This window comes from Phalacrocorax aristotelis, chromosome 4, assembly GCF_949628215.1.
Source record: "Phalacrocorax aristotelis chromosome 4, bGulAri2.1, whole genome shotgun sequence".
Taxonomy (NCBI): domain Eukaryota; kingdom Metazoa; phylum Chordata; class Aves; order Suliformes; family Phalacrocoracidae; genus Phalacrocorax; species Phalacrocorax aristotelis.
Genome location: NC_134279.1, coordinates 55,301,243 through 55,324,485, shown reverse-complemented (window position 1 = coordinate 55,324,485; position 23,243 = coordinate 55,301,243). Strand labels below are relative to the sequence as shown.

At 39.4% G+C, this 23,243-nt stretch overlaps 1 protein-coding gene across 1 annotated transcript in view; it reads right to left on the bottom strand.

Moving 5' to 3' along the window:
* CORIN (corin, serine peptidase) overlaps positions 1-23,243 on the bottom strand; it is a 171,032-nt gene that overhangs the window by 62,470 nt on the left and 85,319 nt on the right. Inside the window, exons 5-6 of the mRNA XM_075091557.1 lie at positions 21,673-21,854; positions 7,304-7,417 (exon numbers count right to left, since the gene is read on the bottom strand). Of these exons, the coding sequence (XP_074947658.1) occupies positions 7,304-7,417; positions 21,673-21,854 (296 nt within the window). The remainder of the gene's footprint in view (positions 1-7,303; positions 7,418-21,672; positions 21,855-23,243) is intronic.

The following is a 23,243-nucleotide window of genomic DNA, read 5'->3' as shown; positions in this document are numbered from 1 at the left end:
CAAATCATGCATCAGAAGTATCTGCGTCTCTCAGTTGATTCTCCATACAGCCAGTTTAGACATTTAGCTCAGGTAAAGTCACCTGCACAGGGACAGACAGCTCCCTCCCTAATATATGTAACTTCATAACTAAAAACCAGAGACATCTCTCTGAACTGGTAGCATCTAAAGCAAATATAAGAAGTCCTGTATTTTGGGATTGCAGATGGGGGAAGCTTCAACAGTAACCTGGACGTTCCAGGAGAATGCCTCTGGATACATTTTTTTTAAATCTGGAATTATGTACCACACCTGATTGAGCAGTACCTTTAATAGTATTGAGGTGGATGGGCTTCATCTCTTGTCACCTCATCCTGCCATCAAAGGAGCTGATCACAGCATTACAAGCACAAATCAACACACCCACCAGGTTACTGGAACTGGCACTGAAGCAGCAGACAAACAAGCTGCCCTGCTGTTACAGCAGCTATCTTTTCTTTAATAAAAATGGGGGATATAAAAGAAATATTAAGATTAGAATGAATCAAATATGAAAGGAAATATGTGTGCACATGAAGGCATCAGAAGCAACAGCATAATAAGATTTAAGGAATGTTGTATGTTAATTCCTACAGAGCACTGTAAATGTGACTTCATTTAAATTATGAGGGAGCAAGAAGATGAATAACAACCTGACCAAAAGATAAGGAAACAAGAATAGAATCATTGAATCATTAAGGTTAGAAAGGACCTCTAGGATCACCAGGTCCAACTGTCAACCCAACACTACCATGTCTCTTAAACCATGCCCTGAAGTGCCACATCTACACATCTTTTAAATACCTCCAGGGATAGTGACTCAACCACTTCTCTGGGCAGCCTGTGCCAATGTCTGACCACTCTTTCAGTAATGAACTTTCTCCTAATATCCAATCTAAACCTCCCCTGATCCAGCTTGAAGCAATTTCCTCTCGTTTTATTGCTAGTGACCTGGGAGAAGAGACCAACACCCATCTCACTGAAACCTCCTTTCAGGTGTTTGTAGAGAGTGATACGGTCTCCCCTCAGCCTCCTCTTCTACAGGCTCAACAACCCCAGTTCCCTCAACATCTCCTCCTAAGACTAGTGCTCTAGGCCCTTCTCCAGCTTTGTTGCCCTTCTCTGGACACGCTTCAGCATCCAGTTAATGTGTTTCTTGTAGCGTGGGGCCCAAAACTGAACACAGTATTCAAAGTGTGGCCTCACCGGTACCAAGTACAGGGGCACGATCACTTCACTGCTGCTGCTGGCCACACTATTCCTGATACAAGCCAGGATGCCACTGGCCTTCTTGGCCGCCTGAGCACACTGCCGGCTCATGTTCAGCTGGCTGTCAACCAACACCCCCAGGTCCTTTTCTGCCAGGCAGCTTTCTAGCCACTCTTCCCCAGGCCTGACACTTGGCCTTGTTGAACCCCATACAGTTGGGCCTCCAGCCCATCAGTCCAGCCTGTCCAGATCCCTCTGTAGAGCCTTCATACCCTCAAGCAGATCAACACTCCCACCCATCTTGGTATCGCCTGCAAACTGAGGGTGCACTCAGTCCTGAAGATCAAGAACAACCCTGGAGACACAAGGAAAGGAAAAAATTATGTCTCAGGAATATTTTCCGAAAAATACTCAATCCCTAAAACTGTAAAATGCTTGTCAGAAGAGTAAATCATCACTGCCAACCAAAATGAAGACAAGACATTATGAGGACACAAAATCCAGTGGTTTTTGCTGTCAAAACCAAAACCCAAGTGATTCAGGCCAGACCACTTGTGTACACACTAGCAGTGAGACAATTAAATCAATGAGATTGAGTTCAAGTGAGTGAAATAAGTTTTGTTTAGGAACCTTTCTTCTCAATGAGGTCACCGTTAAGTTTGGTTGCATTAATTTCCTACAGAAACAAAGATTAATTTGAATGGTTTGATTTTCAAAGCATAAAGTTAAATCATTAATACCAGATTGTGGTATATATTATATTGCAATTTGTAAAGTTCAAAAGCTTACTGGAACTATTTAGCAGCAGTTTCGCCTTCCCCATTCTCATATCAGGAAATGTAATAGTAGCCATGCTTCTGTCACAAATACAAAATGTTGAAAACCAAATCCAAACAAACAAGAATATTTTAATTAAAATTATAAAGCATACTTTAGAAACATTCTTCCAGATATTGTTTTCAAAAATCCTATGTTTCATTTTAATGCATCTGATTACACTGGCAAGCTTCAGTCTTTTGAGTCTAAATGTCAAATATCCTTACAAAGATACAATTAGTTACACTTTACAGATCCTGTTCTGAAATTCTATAAAGTGCTTTAACTATCTAGATGAAAAAATATGCTGTCTTTTAGCTTTATGAGGCTTTAAGTGCCACTGCCTAGACACACCAAGGACTAATTTCATTCTCAGAATCACAGAATAGTTGAGGTTGGAAGGGAGCTCTGGAGGTCATCTGGTCCAACCCCACCTGCTCAAGAAGGGCCACCTACAGCCAGTTACCCAGGACTGTGTCCAGAAAGCTTTTGAGTATCTGCATGGATAAGTCTCCACAACCTCTCTGGGCAATCTGTGTCTGTGCTTGATCAACCTCATGTTAAAAAAAACGTTTTCTGATGTTTGGGAGAAACCTCCAGTGGTTCAGTTTGTGCCCACTGACTTGTCCTGTCACTGGGCACCAATGAGAAGAGCCTGCCTCCATCTTCTTTACGCCCTCCCCTTCAGGCATTTATATACATTGATAAGACACCCCCTCAGCCTTCTCTAGGCTAAATAGTCCCAGCTTTCTCAGCCTTTCCTCATAGGATACATGCTCCAGTCCCTTAAACATCTTCATAGCCCCTCACTGGACTCTCCATTATGTCCAGGTCTCTCTGGTACTGCAGAGCCCAGAACTGGTCATAGAGCTCCAGGTATGACCTCACCAGTGCTGAGCAGAGGGAAAGGATACTTTTTCTAATGCAGCACAAGATACCACTAGCCTTCTTTACAGCAAGGGTGCATTGCTGGCTCATGTTCAAATTGGTGTCCACCAGGAACCCCAGTCTCTTTTCTGCCAAGATGCTTTGCAGCTGGGCAGCCCCCCACCCATATACCGGTCCACGGGGTTGTTCCTCCCCAGGTGCAGGACTTTGCACTTCCCCTGGTTGAAGTTCATGAGGCTCCTGTCAGCCCATTTCTCCAGCCTGTAGAGGTCCCTCTGGATGGCAGCGTGCCCTCTGGTGTATCAGGCAGTCCTCCTGTTTTGGTGTCATCAGGAAACTCACTGAGGGTACACTCTGCCCCATCATTAAGGTCATTAATGAAGATGTTGAATGCATATGGACCCAGTATTGACCCCGGGGTACAGCGCTAGTTATTGGCCTTCAAACAGACTTCATGCCTCTGATCGTGACCCTCTGGGGCCAACCATTCATGCAGTTTTCATTCCACCTCAATTCCATCTCATTAACATATATCAGAATGAAATTAATTACTGTGACTCCAATACACTGTACAGCTGAGCAAAATCTATTTCTCCCCCCAAAATTAATTATTGGCAGCATTATTGTCATGCCGGAGAAACCTATCTGTTTGCATGCAGTTCTATGTTATGGTCTAGCTTTTACAGAGTAGAGGAGGAAGAGCGAGAATTCAACAAGGAGTGAACCTAAAGCTCATCAGAGACTGAAACAAAGCTGCAAAGGGCAGGAAACAAACACATGGACAGAGCTCCACCATGATAAAGAAACTTCCCAAGGGCAAAAGAACACAGAACAGAATTTGCTAAGAAAAAGAAAGTTCCTGGGTTGACTGAAACCAAGCCCAAAGACCCAACCTTCAAGGTCACAGTCAGGTTGTTTTGTTTGTAAATTATTTTCATTTCTATCCTGCCTTATCAAGTTTCTTTTAAAGGGTTAATTTTTTCTTTTACATTCTGACAACTGGACTTGATGATCTTAGAGGTCTTTTCCAACCTTAACCATTCTATGATTCTATGATTCTGTAATAAAGCTTGGCCTTTTGAGTTTAAAAGCCTTTTAAACTCATTTGGGAAGTAACTGTAATGAAAAGACTCTCCTCACAGCTCTGACCAACTCATAGAGATTGCAAAGAGTCTCATGTGGTCTCTTCACAGGACTCCATCAGTAGAAATACTTGCCTTTCTGTGTAATTTTTGCTCCTAAACAATCTACTGCTACATAAGTTTGACTGATAGAACAGAGTCCAAATATTTTTCTCCATCTACATTGCTCACACTCTTTGTTTACTATTCTCATGCAGACAAAACAGCTCTCCAGCAATCAATGGAGCAGAAATTAGACTATGTTTAGCCATATGTTTATACCTAGTTATCCTCTTCAATGCATTCATGCTGTTTACTCTAAGCTAAATCTGCTGCTATTGCTTCATATACTCCATTCCCCTCATCCTCAAGATTAACAACAAAAATTTGAAAAGAAATTTCACGCTAGATAGAACTTTCCTATGAGCAAATATAGTTTGGACTCAATAAGAAGGGAGCAACTTTTCCAAGTGTTGTTCTGGGTTCCATTAAACACTGGAAAGCTATGTGTAAACACTAGCAGTCAGAATTCAGTTTACACAACATAGATCAAAGCACAAAAAATCAATTTTTTATTTTCTTTCTCAAATATTGCTAAATATTGTCAAGTATTTAATAATTAAACGGTGAATAGCAACTAAATTTTTGGGAGTACTGAATATTTGCATTATTATGGAAGTGTCAGTCACTGTGAAAGCTATTACTGAACTATCTTGAAACTGAACCGAAACACCTTATGAATGAGCCTATGGTAAGGCTTAAATTTGATAGCATATACTTTGATCAAAGGAGAAGTGTTTTAAGAATTAAAATATCAATCATTTAATAAATTTAATTATGAATTCATTATAAAATTATAACCTTCAATTTTCTGTAATGATCCCTACAGGAATAAGGCAGAATCTTCAAACTTAAACTTGCATACATTAGTTGGACTTGAAGAAAAAATATTTTTAGGGTACATAGGTGTTTTTGCCATTTTTCATTAATGGAAGTTTAGTAATTTTGCTTTTTCCTCAATAGATGAAGAAACCTCTTCATTCCTATGAGGAATAAGAACAAGGGCAAAAGCAGGGTCCTGCACATGGGTCAGGGCAAACCCCAGTATCAATACATGCTGGGGGAAAAAGGGATTGGGAGCAGCCCTGCGGAGAAGGACTTGGGGGTACTGGTGGATGAAAAGCTGGACATGAACCAGCAATGTGTGTTTGCAGCCCTGAAAGCCAACCGTATCCTGGGCTGCATCAAAAGAAGCATGGCCTGCAGGTCAAGGGAGGTGATTCTGCCCCTCTACTCTGCTCTAGTCAGACCCCCCCTCAAGTACTGTGTCCAGCTCTGGAGCCCTCAGCACAGGAAGGACATGGACCTGCTGGAGTGGGTCCAGAGGAGGGACATATAAATGATCAGAGGGATGGAACACCTCTCCTATGAAGAAAGGTTGAGAGAGTTGGCGTTGTCCAGCCTGGAGAAGGAGTGACCTTTCAATACTTAAAGGAGGCTTTTAACAAAGACAGGGACAGACTTTTTAGTAGGGCGTGTTGTGACAGGGCAAGAGATAATGGCTTTAAACTAAAAGAGGGTAGGTTTAGACTACATACAAGGAAGAAATTTTTTACAATGAGGGTGATGAAATGCTGGAACAGGTTACCCAGAAGGGTAGTAGATGCCCTATCCCTGGAAACATTCAAGGCCAGGTTGGACGGGGCTCTGAGCAACCTGATCTAGCTGAAGACGTCCCTGCTCACTGCAGGGGGGTTGGACTAGATGACCTTTAAAGGTCCCTTCCAACCCAAACTATTCTATGATTCTATGAGGTGACTTAAGAGTTTGAGAGGGGTAAGGACTGCAGGAAACACAGCATCTTTTGTAAGACAAGCTTTCAGGGAAATAAGTCCTCCTTTGGTTTTGCTATTTCTGCTGTGTAGTTCAAGACCTTATTTGACCTTAATCCCCTCTCCCCAATTCTTACCAAGTATCCTAGTAAAAGACATCCTCTGCCTATAAACCCTGTATCATTTAATAGACCGGCTTTCTTTCAAAGGTAATCTTAACTTATAATTTATAATGCTTATTTTTTCAAGACATGTAATATTTTTGTTCTTGTATTACTAATTTCTTCTTTTCCCATTTCTAATGGAACTTGAGAGCCATAGTCTCAGGCATTTTAAAATTTTTTAGCTTACATTAAAAGCTGAAGTTAACACTGACAGGAAAAATTCAAAGATAAAAGCATACAATACTTTTTATGTAACAGAAATTATCTCAACCTCCATTAAATAAATTGTAGGGAGAAAAAAAGGAAAAGCAAGCTCTAGCCTCATTCATACTGAGACCAGAAGAAAACTGCAGCCATCATTTATTCCTTGGAGTATCCCAGATAAAATCTATCAGCAACTTCCTTAAAAATAGCTTTTTGAGTCTTGGAATGCTCAAGCTCTTAAATCACTAATAAGAACTAATCTTTTGAGGTGAGTCTAAGCTGCACAGTCTGGAACTCAATCCCAGGTCTGACATTTCCAAAGTCTGAACACACAGCACTATTTTGTGGCATCATGTCCTACTCTAGTCCCTATTTAGTCATTGTTCCACATTTTTCTTTCTTCTTTTTTTTTTTTTTTTGTTTTGTTTTCATTGCTTTCCTACTGTACATTTGCTCAGCTTTTCTAAAGGTGTTGGTAGTCCAAGGATGTTTTTTTCAACACAGAAGAACACATAAGAGCTCAAAAGATACACACTACCACAGAGAACTAAATAAGAAATTAAGACATTAAGCATGTATATTCTTTTTTATTTTCTACTGCACCATATACTGGGATTTATTTAAATAAACCACATCCAGGGATGAGGCCAAGAGAACTTTTTAAACAGATGGGTTTGCATCTGCTGTAAAATAAATGCCAAGGACTAGGAAAAAGATACAACTAAGAGTCTTCAGAAGTGCTCTTCTGATGCATGTTGTTGATCCATTTAAAAAACCAAAACACCCCAAGATACTTCTATTTTCCACACAGGCCCTTGCATAAATCTTAGAATCTGCTCCCAGGCATAAAATTTGATAGATCAAAAACACATGCTGTGGCCAGATTGAGCAAAGGCAAACACAATCAATGGCAACTGAGAGAGTCCAAATGTCAATATACACAAACACTATGCAAAGCTCCTATACTGTACCAATAGGCTTCTTCAGTATTTAGGCCTCCCTGAATAGATTCAGCGCTTCAACGGAACATTGCAACGTTTAAGAAACTTACTGCAATGGACCTCGTCGCTCCAGTCGTCACAGTCATTGTAGCCATTACACTGCAGTTTCCCTGGGATACAGATACCGCTGGCACACAAGAAACTCTCCTCTCCCCCGCACAGTGCTGGAAAAGAGAAGAAAAGAAAGAATGCATGTTAAACTTTTCAGGGTAAGAAGAGATAAGCAGAAATTAAAGATAGTTAGAAAATTAGTCTTAATTGATGCACTTAAGCAACAAACCCCAAATTAATCAAATTCAAAGAAGTGTAAACTGGCATTTTCATCTAACTTTTGTTATTTCAAAAACAGGTATCTAGGCTGAGTTAATCAGTGAGGTTCAATCTACCATTACTTCTAAAAAGCTGCTGTACAGAGTAACTGTTAAAAACTGACCTCGGGATGAGATTAAACAAACTCTTTTTTTCCCCCATTAAATGGATACATTAGATTAAAAATCCAACTAAAGTCACAATAGATGGATCTTCCCAGCCTAGGTCTTCAGACAAAAGATTACCAGGTTGAGACTTAACAGTGTCATAGCACAGACACATTTCTTGAGCAGAAGGATACCTCATTCTTACAACTCCCTGAACACAAGAAGACAGTCATCATTGCTATTCAATACATGGGGAACTGAGATACAAATTGAGAGACAAAAAAAGCCCTCAAGCTTTAGGTATCTCACTGGAGATACCTTGCAGGGCCAGTATGTTCAGAGAAAGGAAACTCATAACACCTTCCATTTAAGTCCTTCAAGGCACTTAAAATACAGAGATGCAGATCATCATTAATTTGTTTACAACTTAGCCCACACAACTGAGACCAAACTTCCAAGCCTTTGCATTAAAAAACACTGGCTGAGAAGAATCCCTGTAAAGCATAAAGATGGGGAAAGATATCAAGTGTAAGTTACATGGGGATGCAAAGTAAAGATGTCAAGTAGAAAAGCAAATATTCAGTACATAACCTGGTTGTTGGGGCTGGTTGGTTGTTTTCCAAAAGCCACAGTTAACAGCCAGGCTACTCAAAAAAGATAAACAAAACAGAAAGTTTCACCTCCAGTAAAAGATCAACAAAAAAAACCCAAAAACTTAACTTTAAGCATAAATATCTGAAATGAGAATTAGCTTTCAGAGATGGAAGAAAAATAATCTTGCCACTTTGCCAGTGTAAAGCTATTAAATGTATCCACATGTGAGAACAGCAAGTTCAAAAAATAAAATCTCATGAAAGTTCAAAATGCTACTCATAGAAATTCCATTGTAATTCAAACTTTGCATCCAAGTTTGCTAAGAACAAGAAAGATCTCTAATTGTAGCTTTCAAGCTTTACCACAATGCAATCACAGGTATGAAAAACCATTAGTTTCAGCAGCAGCAGCTATAGAATCTCTTCCTCCCTTAAAGTAATTTTTGACCTGATCACAACATAGCTCCGTATTTCTCATTTTAAAATGCCTCAACTTGCATTTTTTCCTATTCCTACATGAGAATTCAGTTCCTATTTGTTCTCCCTTTATTCTCTGAACCCAATGCTTAATGAAGTCTGGAAAGTAAATTTAAATTCTACATCTCAAAAGCAAAAAAAATGCATATTGACTATTGTCATAATAATTTTGTATTCCTCATAACATGTCTACCAACAAGTATATTAATGCAGAATACAGTTTAAAATTAAATTAAGCAAAAAAACAAATATCTAATGATATAATTTTTAGTAGTATGAGGTTGTATGACGTCAGTTTGGTACTGCATTAAATGATAGCTCACAGGTAACACACTACATAAATTTCAGACGAAGCTCTTAATAAATCAATTACTATGATGATGTTTGCGTCAACGCTTTATTTGGTGCTGCGGTCAGTAGAATTCCTAGTGTAAGGAATTATCCTTAACAGTGAAGTACTAACCACAACGTGTTGATTAAGCACATTCTTGGGTAAACAAAAACTGAACTTAAGTGAAAGATCAGTCCTAAACTCACACACTGCTGATGTCCCATTTAAACTCCTCTTTCTGGAGCCAGTGTTTCAGGTACCAAAAGGAGGGAGAATTCTTTTTAACCTTTTCCAGAAAACCAGTCAGTCATGAAGTAACTCAGAGCACACAAGTAATCTCATTTTATATGTCTTCAGAAAAATAGAAATATAAAAAATGAAATAAAATGGAAAGCAAAGTGATGCTGATGAAATCTGGCAATGTTTCACAAAGCATGCAGATGCAATTTAAGTATATAAAAGATGAAAGGTAGAAAGAGATGAGAAACATGAACTAATAAATATTGACTCTCCATGCTGCTACATCAATTTTTATTTGCTTTATGTGGTTGTTAAGCCATACTGTTTCACAGAATTTCAGGAATTCATTATTTAGTGATGTATCTTTTGATTTTAATAAGTGTATCATGAAAGAAAAAATGATGGAAACTATTTTCTTAAAATCTCAAACACATGGCTTTTATCTTACAGTGCTTTAGACTGCAGAGTAGCAAGTGTTATGACTTTTTTTTCCATATGTGAAAAGCTGAAGGACAGGAAGCCCAAGTGATTTGTCCAATAACAAACAAGGAATCAGGTGAACACTTCAAAGTGGTTTATAGAAGTGTATCCCTAAAAATCTAAACGTAAATCAGAAAAAAAAAAAAAAGAACAGGTTATCTCCCTCTTCTGACAAAGTAAGCTTCTTACTACTGTGAGGGTGCCAGAGCAGTGGCACAGGCTGCCCAGGGAGGGTGTGGAGTCTCCTTCCCTGGAGACATTCAAAACCCACCTGGATGCATTCCTGCTCTAGGTGTGCCCCCTGCTCTAGGTGTGCCTGCTCAAGCTGGGGGGTTGGACAAGATGATCTCCAGAGGTGCCTTCCAATCCCTACCATTCTGTGATTCTGTGTGAATCATGCTGGTCTTCACAACAGTCTCTTATGGGAAATTTTGGCTCTTGGTGGGAGACCAGTATCCTTCAGCTCTGCTCTTGCCTTCACTTTGGCAAGGGACAGTTTGTCAGTCCTTGTGCTACTCTAATACGTTTCTTCTTGCTCTCTCAAAGTATTTCCAATGATGACCAGGACCCTTTCTAGACCTAGGCCTGGGAACCCCATGGTTTTGTACTATTCCTTAGTTGTGCTGGTTTTCTTTTCACTGCTATCCTTAATTTGCAGCTACCAGGTACAACCTACAGTCTAGAATAGACTTTTTGCCATTCTTTTGCAACTTGAATCCACAAGGACAAGATGCCCATAGTGACTGTTGGACCTATGAGTGCACCAATAGGCCTTGAATGACCCTGACCAGCCCCACCTGGGGCCCCCACCCACACCCTGCCCATGGGCTCAAGCTGTGCTCAGGGCTGGGACTTGTGTCTTACATCCAGCTCCATCTCCTGGATGGATCCCTCATATATACACCATAGCTGGTCTACAGCCCTAACTTCGAGCCTGGCTCCTAGATGGGCTTGGAGCTACATTGGAGCCTTATCACCAGTCCTGTCTCTGGTCCTGCCTCCTGGCTGGGCTCTCTGACTGGACCCTGGACCTGCTTCATTTGTTGGCCACGTCTGGGGCCAGCTATGCCTGCTGCATTTAGGCAGAGCCTGACCTCAGCTCCCAGCTTGCCTGCCTGGAGGGAGCAGCCTCGCTCCTGCTGCTCCCAGATGGTGACCCTCAGGTCCTTGGCTGTTGGGTTACAGCAGGCTGATTCCTCAGCCTGGCTACTCATGGTGCCTTATTTCGGTTAGCCTGACACTACCGGCAAAGACATAACTCAAGTTCCAACAGCTATTTGATGACTTTGGCCAGCTATATTAGAAAAACAATAGGATATCAACAGGCACATATTCCTTGTCCTCAGTTCTCCATTTGTAGCGAGGTTGGGGTCGGACTCCCTAGTAACAAGCTATAGGACGAGAGGAAATGGCCTCAAGCTGCGCCAGGGGAAGTTTAGGCTGGACATTAGAAAAAACTTCTTCACCAAAAGGGTTGTCAAACATTGGAACAGGCTGCCCAGGGAAGTGGTTGAGTCTCCATCCCTGGAGGTATTTAAAAGGAGGGTAGATGTGGTGCTTGAGAATATGGTTTAGTGGTGGACTGGGCAGTGATAGGTTAGCGGTTGGACTTGATGACCTTAAGGGTCTTTTCCAGCCTTAAAGATTCTATGATTCCATTATTCTTCCAGTTATCCCCGATGCCACCTCTGCTTTTCCATGACTTCATAGTACAAATGGAAGACATCTTCCACAGTGAAAGTAGTGTGCTCATTGTCCCTGCGCAGTGTATTAGGTATGCCACCATTTGCAAAGAGAGCATTCACTTTCTTTAAACTACTCTTTCCTGACCACCCTGCAAATAACCCAACTCCTAGGCATTGGAATATTAGTAACTGGTTTGTTCCCTTCATTAAAAGTGAGCAGTCACATTTTGACATCTAGAAGTGCTGATTTAGATTTTCAGTAGGGTGCAAAAATCACCTTCTGTTGTCAGTATACTATGATTTTCACAGTTGCAAAGTATTATCTATCTCATGATAACTGCTCTTAAATCTGATGGAAATACCACTGCCTCATTTTAAGGAAAATCCCACCTGCAAATAGCACTAATATTCCCATACAAGTACAAGTCTCTATCACCCTTTCCCCCAAAACTATTTCTTTTCTATTTTCTGATTTATAAAACATCCCCCAGTATTTTGTGGTTGAGGAGCAGACAGAAAATTTCTTCAAAAGGCTCATTTCTTTCTCTAGTAAAATTGAATTTCATGCCTTGTCTTGTTAAATACCATGAGCTTGACTTGATTTTTAATAGTAAAAAAATAGCTACTTGCAAAAAAAACCATACATGATCTTATTTGTGAAAGATGAGCTGATTTATAAAAGCACTACAAAGCAATACTGTAAAAAAAAAAAGCTTATGCAAGGCAAGATGTTCTTACAGAATTAGGAATCTTTTATGTGTTCCAGAGATAAAGGTTCTCTTCCCAGCTCTGCTGCAAACCTTTTGCATCACCTTGGACAAATTCTGACAATCTGTGCCTTAGCTCTATACCTATAAAAATGAAAAAACTTCTCTGTTTTCTTGGGCTCTTTGAGGAGAAAACTCATTAGCCTCAGTACTACAAAATTAATGCTGCAGGTGTCTTATGAACTTATTTTCACACTGATGAATTGATATTCAATATTTCCCACAGTGACTGAAACATATTTCCATTTTAGGAAACATCAGGATAGCTCTCAGAGGAACATCACTGAATGCAAGAAGGTCAAGAGGAAAACCTGAAAGATAAATCTCAATGGAAACAATACCGTTTCTGAGATAGAACAAAGCCATTTAAAACTGCCATCAGTGAATGACCCATTTTAAAAGACCTCAACAGGCAGTCATGAAAAGACCATTACACCTGTTAACTCTGCCCTTGGGACTAAAGAAGGAGCCTTTAATGTGCCTACAAAAAATATAATAATTTCTGCTCAGGATCAGCCTTTCTGTGTATCATCGTGATATTCTTCACAATTTGCCAAACCACTAGGTGCACAGTGGATGCTGTGATGTACCACTGAGCACTGGACATGCCTAAACATGCAGAGTGTGCTTTTCAAAAATGACAGATAGCTCCAGCTTGCACTGACTGCAAGTGCTATTAATTATCCAGAATTCCAATTTTATTTGTGCTCCTAGCATAGCAGTCCTTTCTATTGCACTATGGCAATGGATACACACACCCTCAGCACCTTCATTTTTACTCTTAACTTTTGGCAGCAGGGGATTATTTTTTTCAACATATTTGCATGCTTTTCTAAGCCTGAAATATTATTTTATCATCCCCAAGAAACACGGCAATCTTAGACTTAGTGAACTGACACACACACCCTTGTATGAAAAATGTGTTTGTAATAAAAACTTATGTGAATAATCTCAAAATCTTTTCTATTACATCCCCAGGTGCACTCTCCATTTGGGCAGCACATGATCTTGATTTTGCAATAAAAACATTATTTTCCAGTTGTGTAATGGGGCCATGGTTATTGCAGTGAAAACTACTAATGCAGTATATTTTAAAGAAGGTTTCTAACTTTACAGAAAGGTGCCCAAAATACATAAGAGACTTTAAAACAAAATTTTTCAACTAGTTTGTTCCATTTAATGTTTGTGCCTCTTAATCAGAGGCAAGGTACAGCAAAAGCACTAGGACCATCCTTTTGCACACCCTTATAATGTGCTCCTCAGTAGGTTCCCTCACCACCTGCTGTGGGGTTGGACATGTTTCCTAACTTCTAACTGAAGAGTTACAGCCTCACCTCTATTCTACCATTTCTGGAAGGGTATTACAAACTGCAAGATATGATAGCCTTAACAGCAACATAAGATTAGACAGCATTCACATTCTTATTTTACAGGGAGAAAAAATGAGGCACTGAGATATTAAGTTACAAGAAAGCTATAAGAAATAACTTCAGTTGTCCAATCCAAGACACATCAATATGTGATTTTTTTTTCTGAAGGGTAAAGATTCTGATGTTATTTTACACGTTCAAAGCATAGCTCCTGTTATCTTTACTTGTAGCTGCAAGAGCATGTTCCAGCTGCAAATAAACCCCAGCTATACAAATGAAGAGTCCAGTTAAGTGGAAGTGTGCAAAGAACAGTTGAGAAAATTTTTATTCCAGTGCCTTGCTCAACATTACACATGGTCTCTGCAACAGTGACAGGGAAAGAATCTCATTCTACGTTATAACACTGCATTTTCTTTATTATGAGTAGATCTTTTTGTTCCTCCAGTTCCCTGCCTCATGCATTGCACTTTCCAATTGCTACAATCAGTAAGCCCTACTGGGGGCCCTAGAAACAATAGCCTTCTCAGTATGGGCTCTAGCTCCCTGTAGACAAGTGTTATCGCACAGATGATGATGTCAGGTAAGAATAGACTATGAAAACATAATCAAAAGATTGTAATTCATCGTACAAGAATGGCTGTCTGAGGTTGGAAAGGCAACTTTGGCTTGGAAATCTTACATTCTTCTAACTTGGACTTCTATGCAATTTCCTGCATGTTCAAAAAAGAAAACAGCATAAATAGATCAAAGGGAACCATTAAAGGAACCATCTTGATTTGCTTACAGTTCTCCATCAATACAGATCTTCACTTGCACTAAGAGAGCAACAATAACGTACTTCTACCTTTTGCGTGAATATGCCAATTTGGCCTGGGAGAACATAGGTAAAAACCAGGAAGGGTATTTATCTGACCATTCTTCCTTCAGATCAGAAGAGCAAAGATTCTTGAGTCCCATATCTATTTCTGGGCTGTCAACAAAAGTGTATGCAAGAATTTATAAAACACTGAAGCTCCCTTCCTAATACATCTCTATCTTATTCTGCTCCTATCCATTGTGATTTCCATCCCAATCCACTCCTTCATTTCTTCTTACTTAAAGTGAGCATCTTCCTATTTGTCTTGGATGTTACATGCAAACAAGAGGAAGAATGAAATCAATTTTCATTCTCTCAGTTTTAGCACCCAGCAGCAATCAGAGCAATTTTCAGAAAAATTAATCTCATCTCTTGCAGTCTTCTAATAGGTGATGACTGGATATGTTTGGTCCAATCAGTGCAGTGTTCAGGCCAAGGAGATCACACACACTGTGAACCATACCTCCAATTAATGTACTTTCTGCTTCTTACCAAGCTTGTGCAAGGAGACGTTTTCAGAAGGTTGACAATTCAATCATACCTCCGAAGATTATATTTTAATGGAAATTTTAAGAGCCTTGTCTTACGGCATAAAACAAATGCTCTTGTTGAATTTTGATATTTGATCTGAAACCTAGAGGACTTAGATATGCAAGCATTTATAAGACTTCTTTGACCACAGGCAAACAGCTGCATACTCAGAAACGTTGGGACTGTTTGAAACATAGCAGCAGCATAAGAAATAAAGCCTGAAATAGATGCCTGAAGTAAAAAAATGGTGGACCATTCCACTCAAATTTGCCAAAATTATTAAAAATTGTAAAGGTATTATTACAAAGGAATGTGCTGGGAAATGTTAAATAATACCTCCATCAATAATTCACACATTTATTAATATAATCATGCAGATATTCACACACCCAAACTCCTAAAGAAGAAACAATGTTAGGTAGAAGGAACACACAGAAAATGGAAGCAATCCTTCCTGACAGAGAAACTTGCTTGATTTAGACTTCCCCAGAAAGGTTTACAATCTGGAAAAGCCTCCAAAATCCCTGACTAAACACCACTGGTGGCAAAAAGTGCTTTATTTTACCTGCATCTGGTGCACTATCAAAACTGTCTCTGAGGAGCCAAGGCCATTTATGTGCTGTACTTCCCAGCTAGATTACTGGAATGCCATCTATAGAAGATTATGTGGACAGGTCCCTGGAAAGCTGCAGATAGCACAGACTGAAATAAACATATTATTCTACCATCCACAAGATTGACTTCTGGTTGCATTTCAAGGTATAGCAACAGATAAAGCACAGTATATCTGTGAAAATTACCATGGAAAGTGCTGCTAATTGTTTTTAAGTGAAGAGGAGACAACATTCCCCGTCTAATGCTATGAGAGAACTAGGAAGTATCAAATAAAATTGTCTTTAAAACAAGAAGAAGGTGGTACTCTTCATACAATGCATAGATCAGCTGTAACACTTTGCAGCAGGATGCTAAAATGTACATAGATTCATGAAACAAAGGAACAAATTAATAGAAGAAAAATCTATGACGGGTCACAAATTACAGAAAAGTCCTCGAATCTCAAACAGATGGAAAATGCAGGAGTATTTTGGAAAAGTATTGCCACATAGTCTTGCCTGACTCTCCTATTCTCTGGGTATCTGATTTTGGCAGCTTTCGGAGTCAGCATTAAAAGAGAGATGGACTTTTTGTCTGACTAATACAGTCACAATAGCACAGTGGCACACAGAGGAATCCCTGTATTCTCTTGCCTGCAAATTTTCATCACCTGCTCCCTACACCCTATGTACCCTAAGGTACAGCATACGCATCTTCTAGCTGTCAATTCTAGAAAGTTTTGATACGAGGATCACGATCACAGAATTAGTAAACTCGGGAACTCCTTCCCCCCAAGAAACTGTCCATTTCTCTATTTCCTTATGATGCAAAACACTGTAGGAGAAAGAACACAAAAGACCATTCCTTTCCACTCAAGTGAAGTTTCCACATAGGAAAATCCAAGCTGGAAAAGAAACAGGCAATGAACAGGAAGGCAGGCAGAGATGAACAGTGGGGGAGGAAGAATGGGAGAAAAAACAAAATCAAAGGACTTAATAAAATACAATGCAGAGTCAACACAAGTAAAGAATGAGTGCTTGGGAAAATAGATTTTTCAGCTGTGACTGTTTCCTCACACAAAACACTACTACAATGCTGAAAAATATTTTGTCTCCCTCAAAAAATTATTCCACTATTGCTGGTTTTGCTGCTGGCCAGTATCAATGTTACATGTACACAGATCATCTCTCCTTTTCAGGGCATTAAGTGAATGCAAGGGCACAAAACAAAGATAATGTCTTCCTGTTTTTAAAAGCTTTTTCTCAAATAAATTCTGTATTGGATGTGTATAATTAGCTTCACATTGCCAACAGAAAAAGAAATACCTGGTTGTAAACTGATACTGCCTTTGAATCTCTGCTGAAAGGTATTCCTCAAACACAATTCTCTAAATTAATACCAGTGTGAAAAATCCAGGAAGATAAACTGGGCACCATGGAAAAAAAGAGTAACATAACAATTTTTATTAGTGTTTGATTCTTGGAACAGAACAAAACAAGATCTGCATGAGTTAAGCATATTTGGTTAAGAAAATTGGTAGCTTCCTTGTATATATTATAGTAATTCTCTTGAGTATTTTCAGTATTGTTTGCGCTATTGCAGCTTGTGCACGACAAGATAAATTATGATGACAGCCACTGGAAGAAAGTTTGAACTGTTCAGCTGAGTCACTGCAAAACTCAAAGCTAAACTTGGGTAAAAGCAATGCTATTACCATAAGGGAGAAGTACTGCTGAAATCTATAGTTGTGGCATTAATACATCTATGAACTCTTTGTTTTTACAGTATCTTAAAATGTATACATTACCATTAATGACTATTGCTCATATTCTTAATGTGGTGCTCCAATTAAATACTTCTTATCCAGCTTAAAACAGGCATCTCCAAACAGCTGAAAGAGCCCTCTCCAATTATGCATGCATTTAGCCCTTTCATGCCCTTGAACACTGCAGGGCGTTTATCAACATGTACAATAAGGAATTTCTATGTTTTTGCCAGGAAGGGAGATTGTCCAGGTTACGATTTTCCTCCTCACCAACTACTATAACTTCTCTAACCAGAAAAAATTGAAGAGTCTATCCAAACTGAAAAACTGCTGCAATAACCAGTGAGTAAAAAGGTCATAAAGATTTATTTGTCTTACAGAACATAAAAGTTCTGTTACCTATAATTTAATGCTACTTATAATGTCATGTATTACCTATACACATACTTACTTACTTTCATTCCTTTTCATTATTCCTTTTATTAATTAATTTTTACAGATCTAAAGTTTTACTACTAATAGGAAGGCATAAGCATTCATAGCATGTAGGAATTATTAGAATACCCAGAAACCATTACAGCATGTAAAGTCCCTTACTTAAATTGTTCAGAAAAAAAAAAAATTAAAAGAGCAATATTTTTAAAGAAGCTAACATAAAGAAAAAAGAAGTAAGGTAAGTTAATGTCTCCATTAAATCTGAGTCAGGACTAAAACCTGTAATATCCACTCCAATAGGAATGAAACTGTCATCACAGGAGGGTTTCCAAGAAAAGGTTCCTGAAAGAAATGTACTTTCATGTATTTAACTTTCACTACTTGAAACAGTGCAAAAAAAGCTGTGGAGAGATAAAATCTCCTAAGACAAAACTGTAAACCTGTGCTTGGAAAAAATGCTACGAGAAATATTTTCATAATTTGTCACAAGTAATAGCTATTTAGAAATAGTTTCTCACTGGAAAAGAGATCTCATTGGGTTTTGTCAATTTTTTTGTGCCTTTAAGAAGTAACAGTATAAATAATATGCAACATAATATTTAAATTTCAATGCACTAAGTCTTTTTTATAACTCAACTAGTATTATTTGTTACAAATTTCATGGCTATGAAGTGCAGTTCAGGCCTCGTACATAATTTTTTAACAGAAACAGACATTCATAATGCCTCTTTACTAATAATACAAAAGTGAACACTGTCTGACAGTTCCATGCTGTTGCTTACACAGTTTCACTGTATAACGAGCCGAAGCATCATACTCACTGCTGCTTTTGAAAGCATTTTACCATTCAAACTAACTGAAAAATAATTTCGGGGCTCTTATGAGAGCTCCACATTAATCTAAGTGAGCTCACTGTGTTGCTTTACTTCTCATGCAAGCTTTTTTTCCACAGTTTTAACAGCATCAGCTATGTTGGCTGGTCAAAGCAAATAAAATAACAGAGAAACACAGTGACAGTTGAAAGAAAGAAAAACAGAGCTGGAATATTTCTGTGAGTGGGGATGCATATAGCAGCCCTGTCCCAGGGCTCTCTCCCAGCCAAAACCAGCACAAGCCCCCAGGAACGTTTCTAAGATTATTTCTCCCCCAGAATGCATTATTGGATTCATGCAGAATGAATGATTGATAATGCTTCCCCCTCACTCCCCTACACGCTCACAACTCCTTAGGACTGTGAAACCAGTTCAACCATCTATCTTAAATCTCAACAGTTGGATTCCTAAAACTATTTTCAGAGTAGCCAGTTTTGTTACCTACTGGGTATTCACTTGCCACTTGAGTGAAAGGATATCAACCTGACTGATGCAGCCCTGTCTACAGAACTGCACCTTTTTCTCTGTGACTTATTTTGTACACTCAGATGGTTTTACTATAATGGCACATGGCTCAGATTTTCCAGTACATTCAGTACATCTGCGGTCACATCAGGAATGCATGTCATAATAGTTTCTCCACAGTGGTAACCTACAATTTGCAATGCCTGTGGAGGAAAAACCTAAACAAGAAGATAAGTATCAACACTGACACATGAACAAGTATATATCCACTAGATAATCCCAATTCTAACTAATCAACATTTTTTCAGGAAAGCTGGTAATCGTCCCCAGGATGAATGCTCTGGATTCTAACTAGAAGATCAGTCAAGCATACATTCTCCAACAGAGCCTGGAAAGGCATGTGAGGTGCAAGGATTTTTCTTGGAGGAGTGATAATTTTCAATTCAGAAAATGTGGAGGATATAGAGTATTTAATCACAATCAGACAAAAATAAAGAGAAAATTTTGTTTTGGAGTGGGTGATACTGTGCTAAAACAAGCAGGTATAGCAGCCAGACTTTATTATTGAAAAATACAAGAAATAACCAAAGCCCCAAAAGAGAATTACATCATCACACAAAACAAATTATATGCAAGTCATATGCGGGCAGGGAGGGTTTTACTGCACATAATCTGGAGGCATTAGTCCCCAGAAGAAACCACAAAGTTGAGACATAAGCAGCCATATGCCAAGGACACGCTCTTGGAATTTCTAGGAACTGAGCCCTGAGAAGACCATGAAGAACGCTTTGAGCTGAGCACTAGGTAAAAAGGCATTGGAACAGTGAACTGACCCCTGCTGTTTGGTTCTACTGTGTTCAGAAAAGTAAGTTTTTTCATACTGCAGAAAGAAATATTCAGCTACAGCATGACTTAATTCTGTAGGAGACACTGCTTAGTGAACTTGGACTCTCACCTTTTTCCGTAACAGAAGGATCACATTAAAAACATTTTTTTAAATAAAAAAGTCAAAATATTCTCTATAGTCTATCATTCTACATGAAAACTATTCATACCCAAGCATCATACACAATAGTTCATGAAAAAATGAATTTAAAATGTCTTTTGTTTTATACAGCAGGATGTAAGAACTGCCAATAAGCAGCCTGGGCAACTTCTTAGATTTTTTTAAACATAACTGAAAAACGATTTTCATCGTATAATTTCTTCTTGTTCATTTTCACTCAGAAGTCATTAACAAAGTTAGAACTCTCACACGGAGCATACAAGCCACTAGCCACTGTCACTTAGGCTAATGGGATGATGCATACCAACATTAAAGCCTCAGATGTCAACAAGAGAGTTCCAGCAATGGGGTCAATGAGAAAAAAGAGTCAGGCTTGTCTTGCTGCTCCGAGGTCTGATCTCACCTAGATTTGGATCTAGAGATAACAGAGCACCAGCTGGAGAGCTGCCTGGCAGAAAAGGACCTGGGGGCGTTGGTTGACAGCCGCCTGAACATGAGCCAGCAGTGTGCCCAGGTGGGCCAAGAAGGCCAACAGCATCCGGGCTTGTATCAGGAATAGTGTGGCCAGCAGCAGCACTGAAGTGATTGTTCCCCCTGTACTTGGCACTGGTGAGGCAATGCCTCAGAAATTGTGTTCCATTTTGGGCCCCTCACTACAGGACAGACATTAACTGGATGTTGAGGGAACTGGAGTTGTTGAGCCTGTAGAAGAGAAGGCTGAGGGGAGACCTTATCGCTCTCTACAACCACCTGAAAGGAGGTTGCAGTGTGGCGGGTGTCAAGTCTCTTTTCTCAAGTAACAAGTGATAGGATGAGAGGAAATGGGCTCAAGCTGCACCAGGGGAGGTTTACATTGGAAATTAGGAAAGATTTCTTGACTAAAAGGGCTGTCAAGCATTGGAACAGGCTGCCCAGAGAAGTGGTTGAGTCACCATCCCTGGAGGTATTTAAAAGGTGTGTAAATGTGGCGCTTAGGGACACGGTTTAGTGGTAGACTTGGCAGTGTTAGGTTAATGGTTGGACTGGATGATCTTATGGGTCTTTTTCAACCTTAATGATTTTATGATTCTATGAGTGGATGTATACAAACCAGGATTTTGAAAAGTTTACCTCTCAATCAGTTCTGGGCTCATTTTTACAAAAGGAGATACACTTGAAATTTGGCCTGTGTATCGGGTTTGTGCTCCAAATAACAATCCTATATTTTCTAGAGCTTAGCAAAGAAAAAGTCAGCAAAGCATTTTTAAAGGGCATATTACTTTTGTCCTACCTTCTTTCCTTGAAACAGCTCAGAATTTTTGATGCAAAACAAAAAAGCCTCAAATCAACACAAGTCTGAAAAAAGCTCAGCCTAAACAATTGAAGCACAGCAAAACTACAACCAACTGACAACCAGATTTTATCACAGTAGTATGAAGGAACATAACAGAACCAGAAACAATAATTTCATCCCAGAGCTTTTCCTACACCATAAAAAAATACATTATTAAATAAGAGCACATGAACATAGTGTAACAGTTAAGAATGGAAACATACAGTGCTTTCCTTTTTCTTGGTGTGGTGAGAAGCATACCCTTGTTGTGGTGTCATTTTCAGTTTTGTTTTGGAACTGAGAGCACTTCAGGAATTCTGGCCAGGAAGCATTTACCATGCTTAGAACTGGTTCACAGCCTTCTTTTGCTGCTTCACAAAATGACCAGCAGGGCAAGAGGCCTTGACTGGAAAAAAGAGACAGAGAACAAAAATGCAAAGGATTATTATTCTAGCAGTTAGTGAACACTTTTTAAAAAGAGAAAAAAAAGTAATATTAAACACTTTTGAAGAATTTTACATCTTTTATTCTATACTATATATATTTTTTAAACAGTGAACACCAAGACTGAGAAGGCATGCCTTGATTTTATTCATTTTCTTATCTAATTTAGAAATACAGTTGTGAATGTCCACTGCCTTCACTGTCTGTAACTTCAGGGTTATCTGCTGAGATTATCAACAGCACTGTAAATAAAGAAAATCAGAGAGTTCCTTGTACCTAACAATGATATCCTTTATCACAATCATGAGCTGCCACCACTATTGCCATACATGATTTTCTTATCACAACCATTAAATTCCAGAAAGATTCCATAGAAGAAGTGATGTAATTGAAGTGAATTTCAGGTAAACAAATATTACATTAAGCTGGAAAGTGACGCAGCACAGTATTTTGAAAGGAAAGAAAACTGCTTGAAGTGTAAAATGTCCACTGTCTCTCAATGGAAGGAATAACACATACAGAGACCTAGAAATAGGTGTAATTGTTAAGTATGGCTCTCTTACAGAAATAGCTGACACATTCAGAAATGCTTGGAAGAACTTCACCCATACATGTCCACAGGACCCAAGAGGCTGCATCTACGGGTGCTGAGGAAACCCTCCAGTGCTCTTGCAAGGTCTACCTCTGTCACCTCTGAAAGGTCATGGACATCAGGGCAGGCTGCTCACAACTGGAAAAAGGCAAATGTTGCAGCCATCTTCAAAAAATGCCAAAAAGGTCAAGCTGGGTAACTTCAGGCTGATCGGCCTGATTTAGTCCCGAGGAAAATAACAGAGTGAGTCCTCCTTGAACACATTTCTGGGCACAGGAAGATGATGACTGGGAACAGTCAACATAGATTTATCAAGGGCAAACCATGGCTGACCAGCCTGATTGTCTGTTACGATAAAATAACTAGATATGTAGTACTGGGACCTGTCCTGTTTGACGTTTTTATCAAGGATCTGGAAGAGGTGACAGTGTGCTTTTGTCAAGTTTGCAGATGACACCAAACTGTTCCCACAATGTTGGAACAATGTACTTGTTGGTGGAGCTACCATTCAGCTAGACAGGCTGGAAGAACGGGCCAAGAGGAACTGTATGAAATTTAACAAGCACAAGTCCTGCACTTGGGAAGAAAGAACCCACTGTAATGATACAGGCTAGATGCTGACTGACTGGGGAGCAGCTCTGCTGAAAACAAGCTGAGGGCCTTGGTAGACAGCAAGCTGGTCATAAGCCAGCAGTGTGTACTGGCAGCAAAGCAGGCCAACAGTATCCTGGCCTGTATCACACAGCACACAGTCAGTAT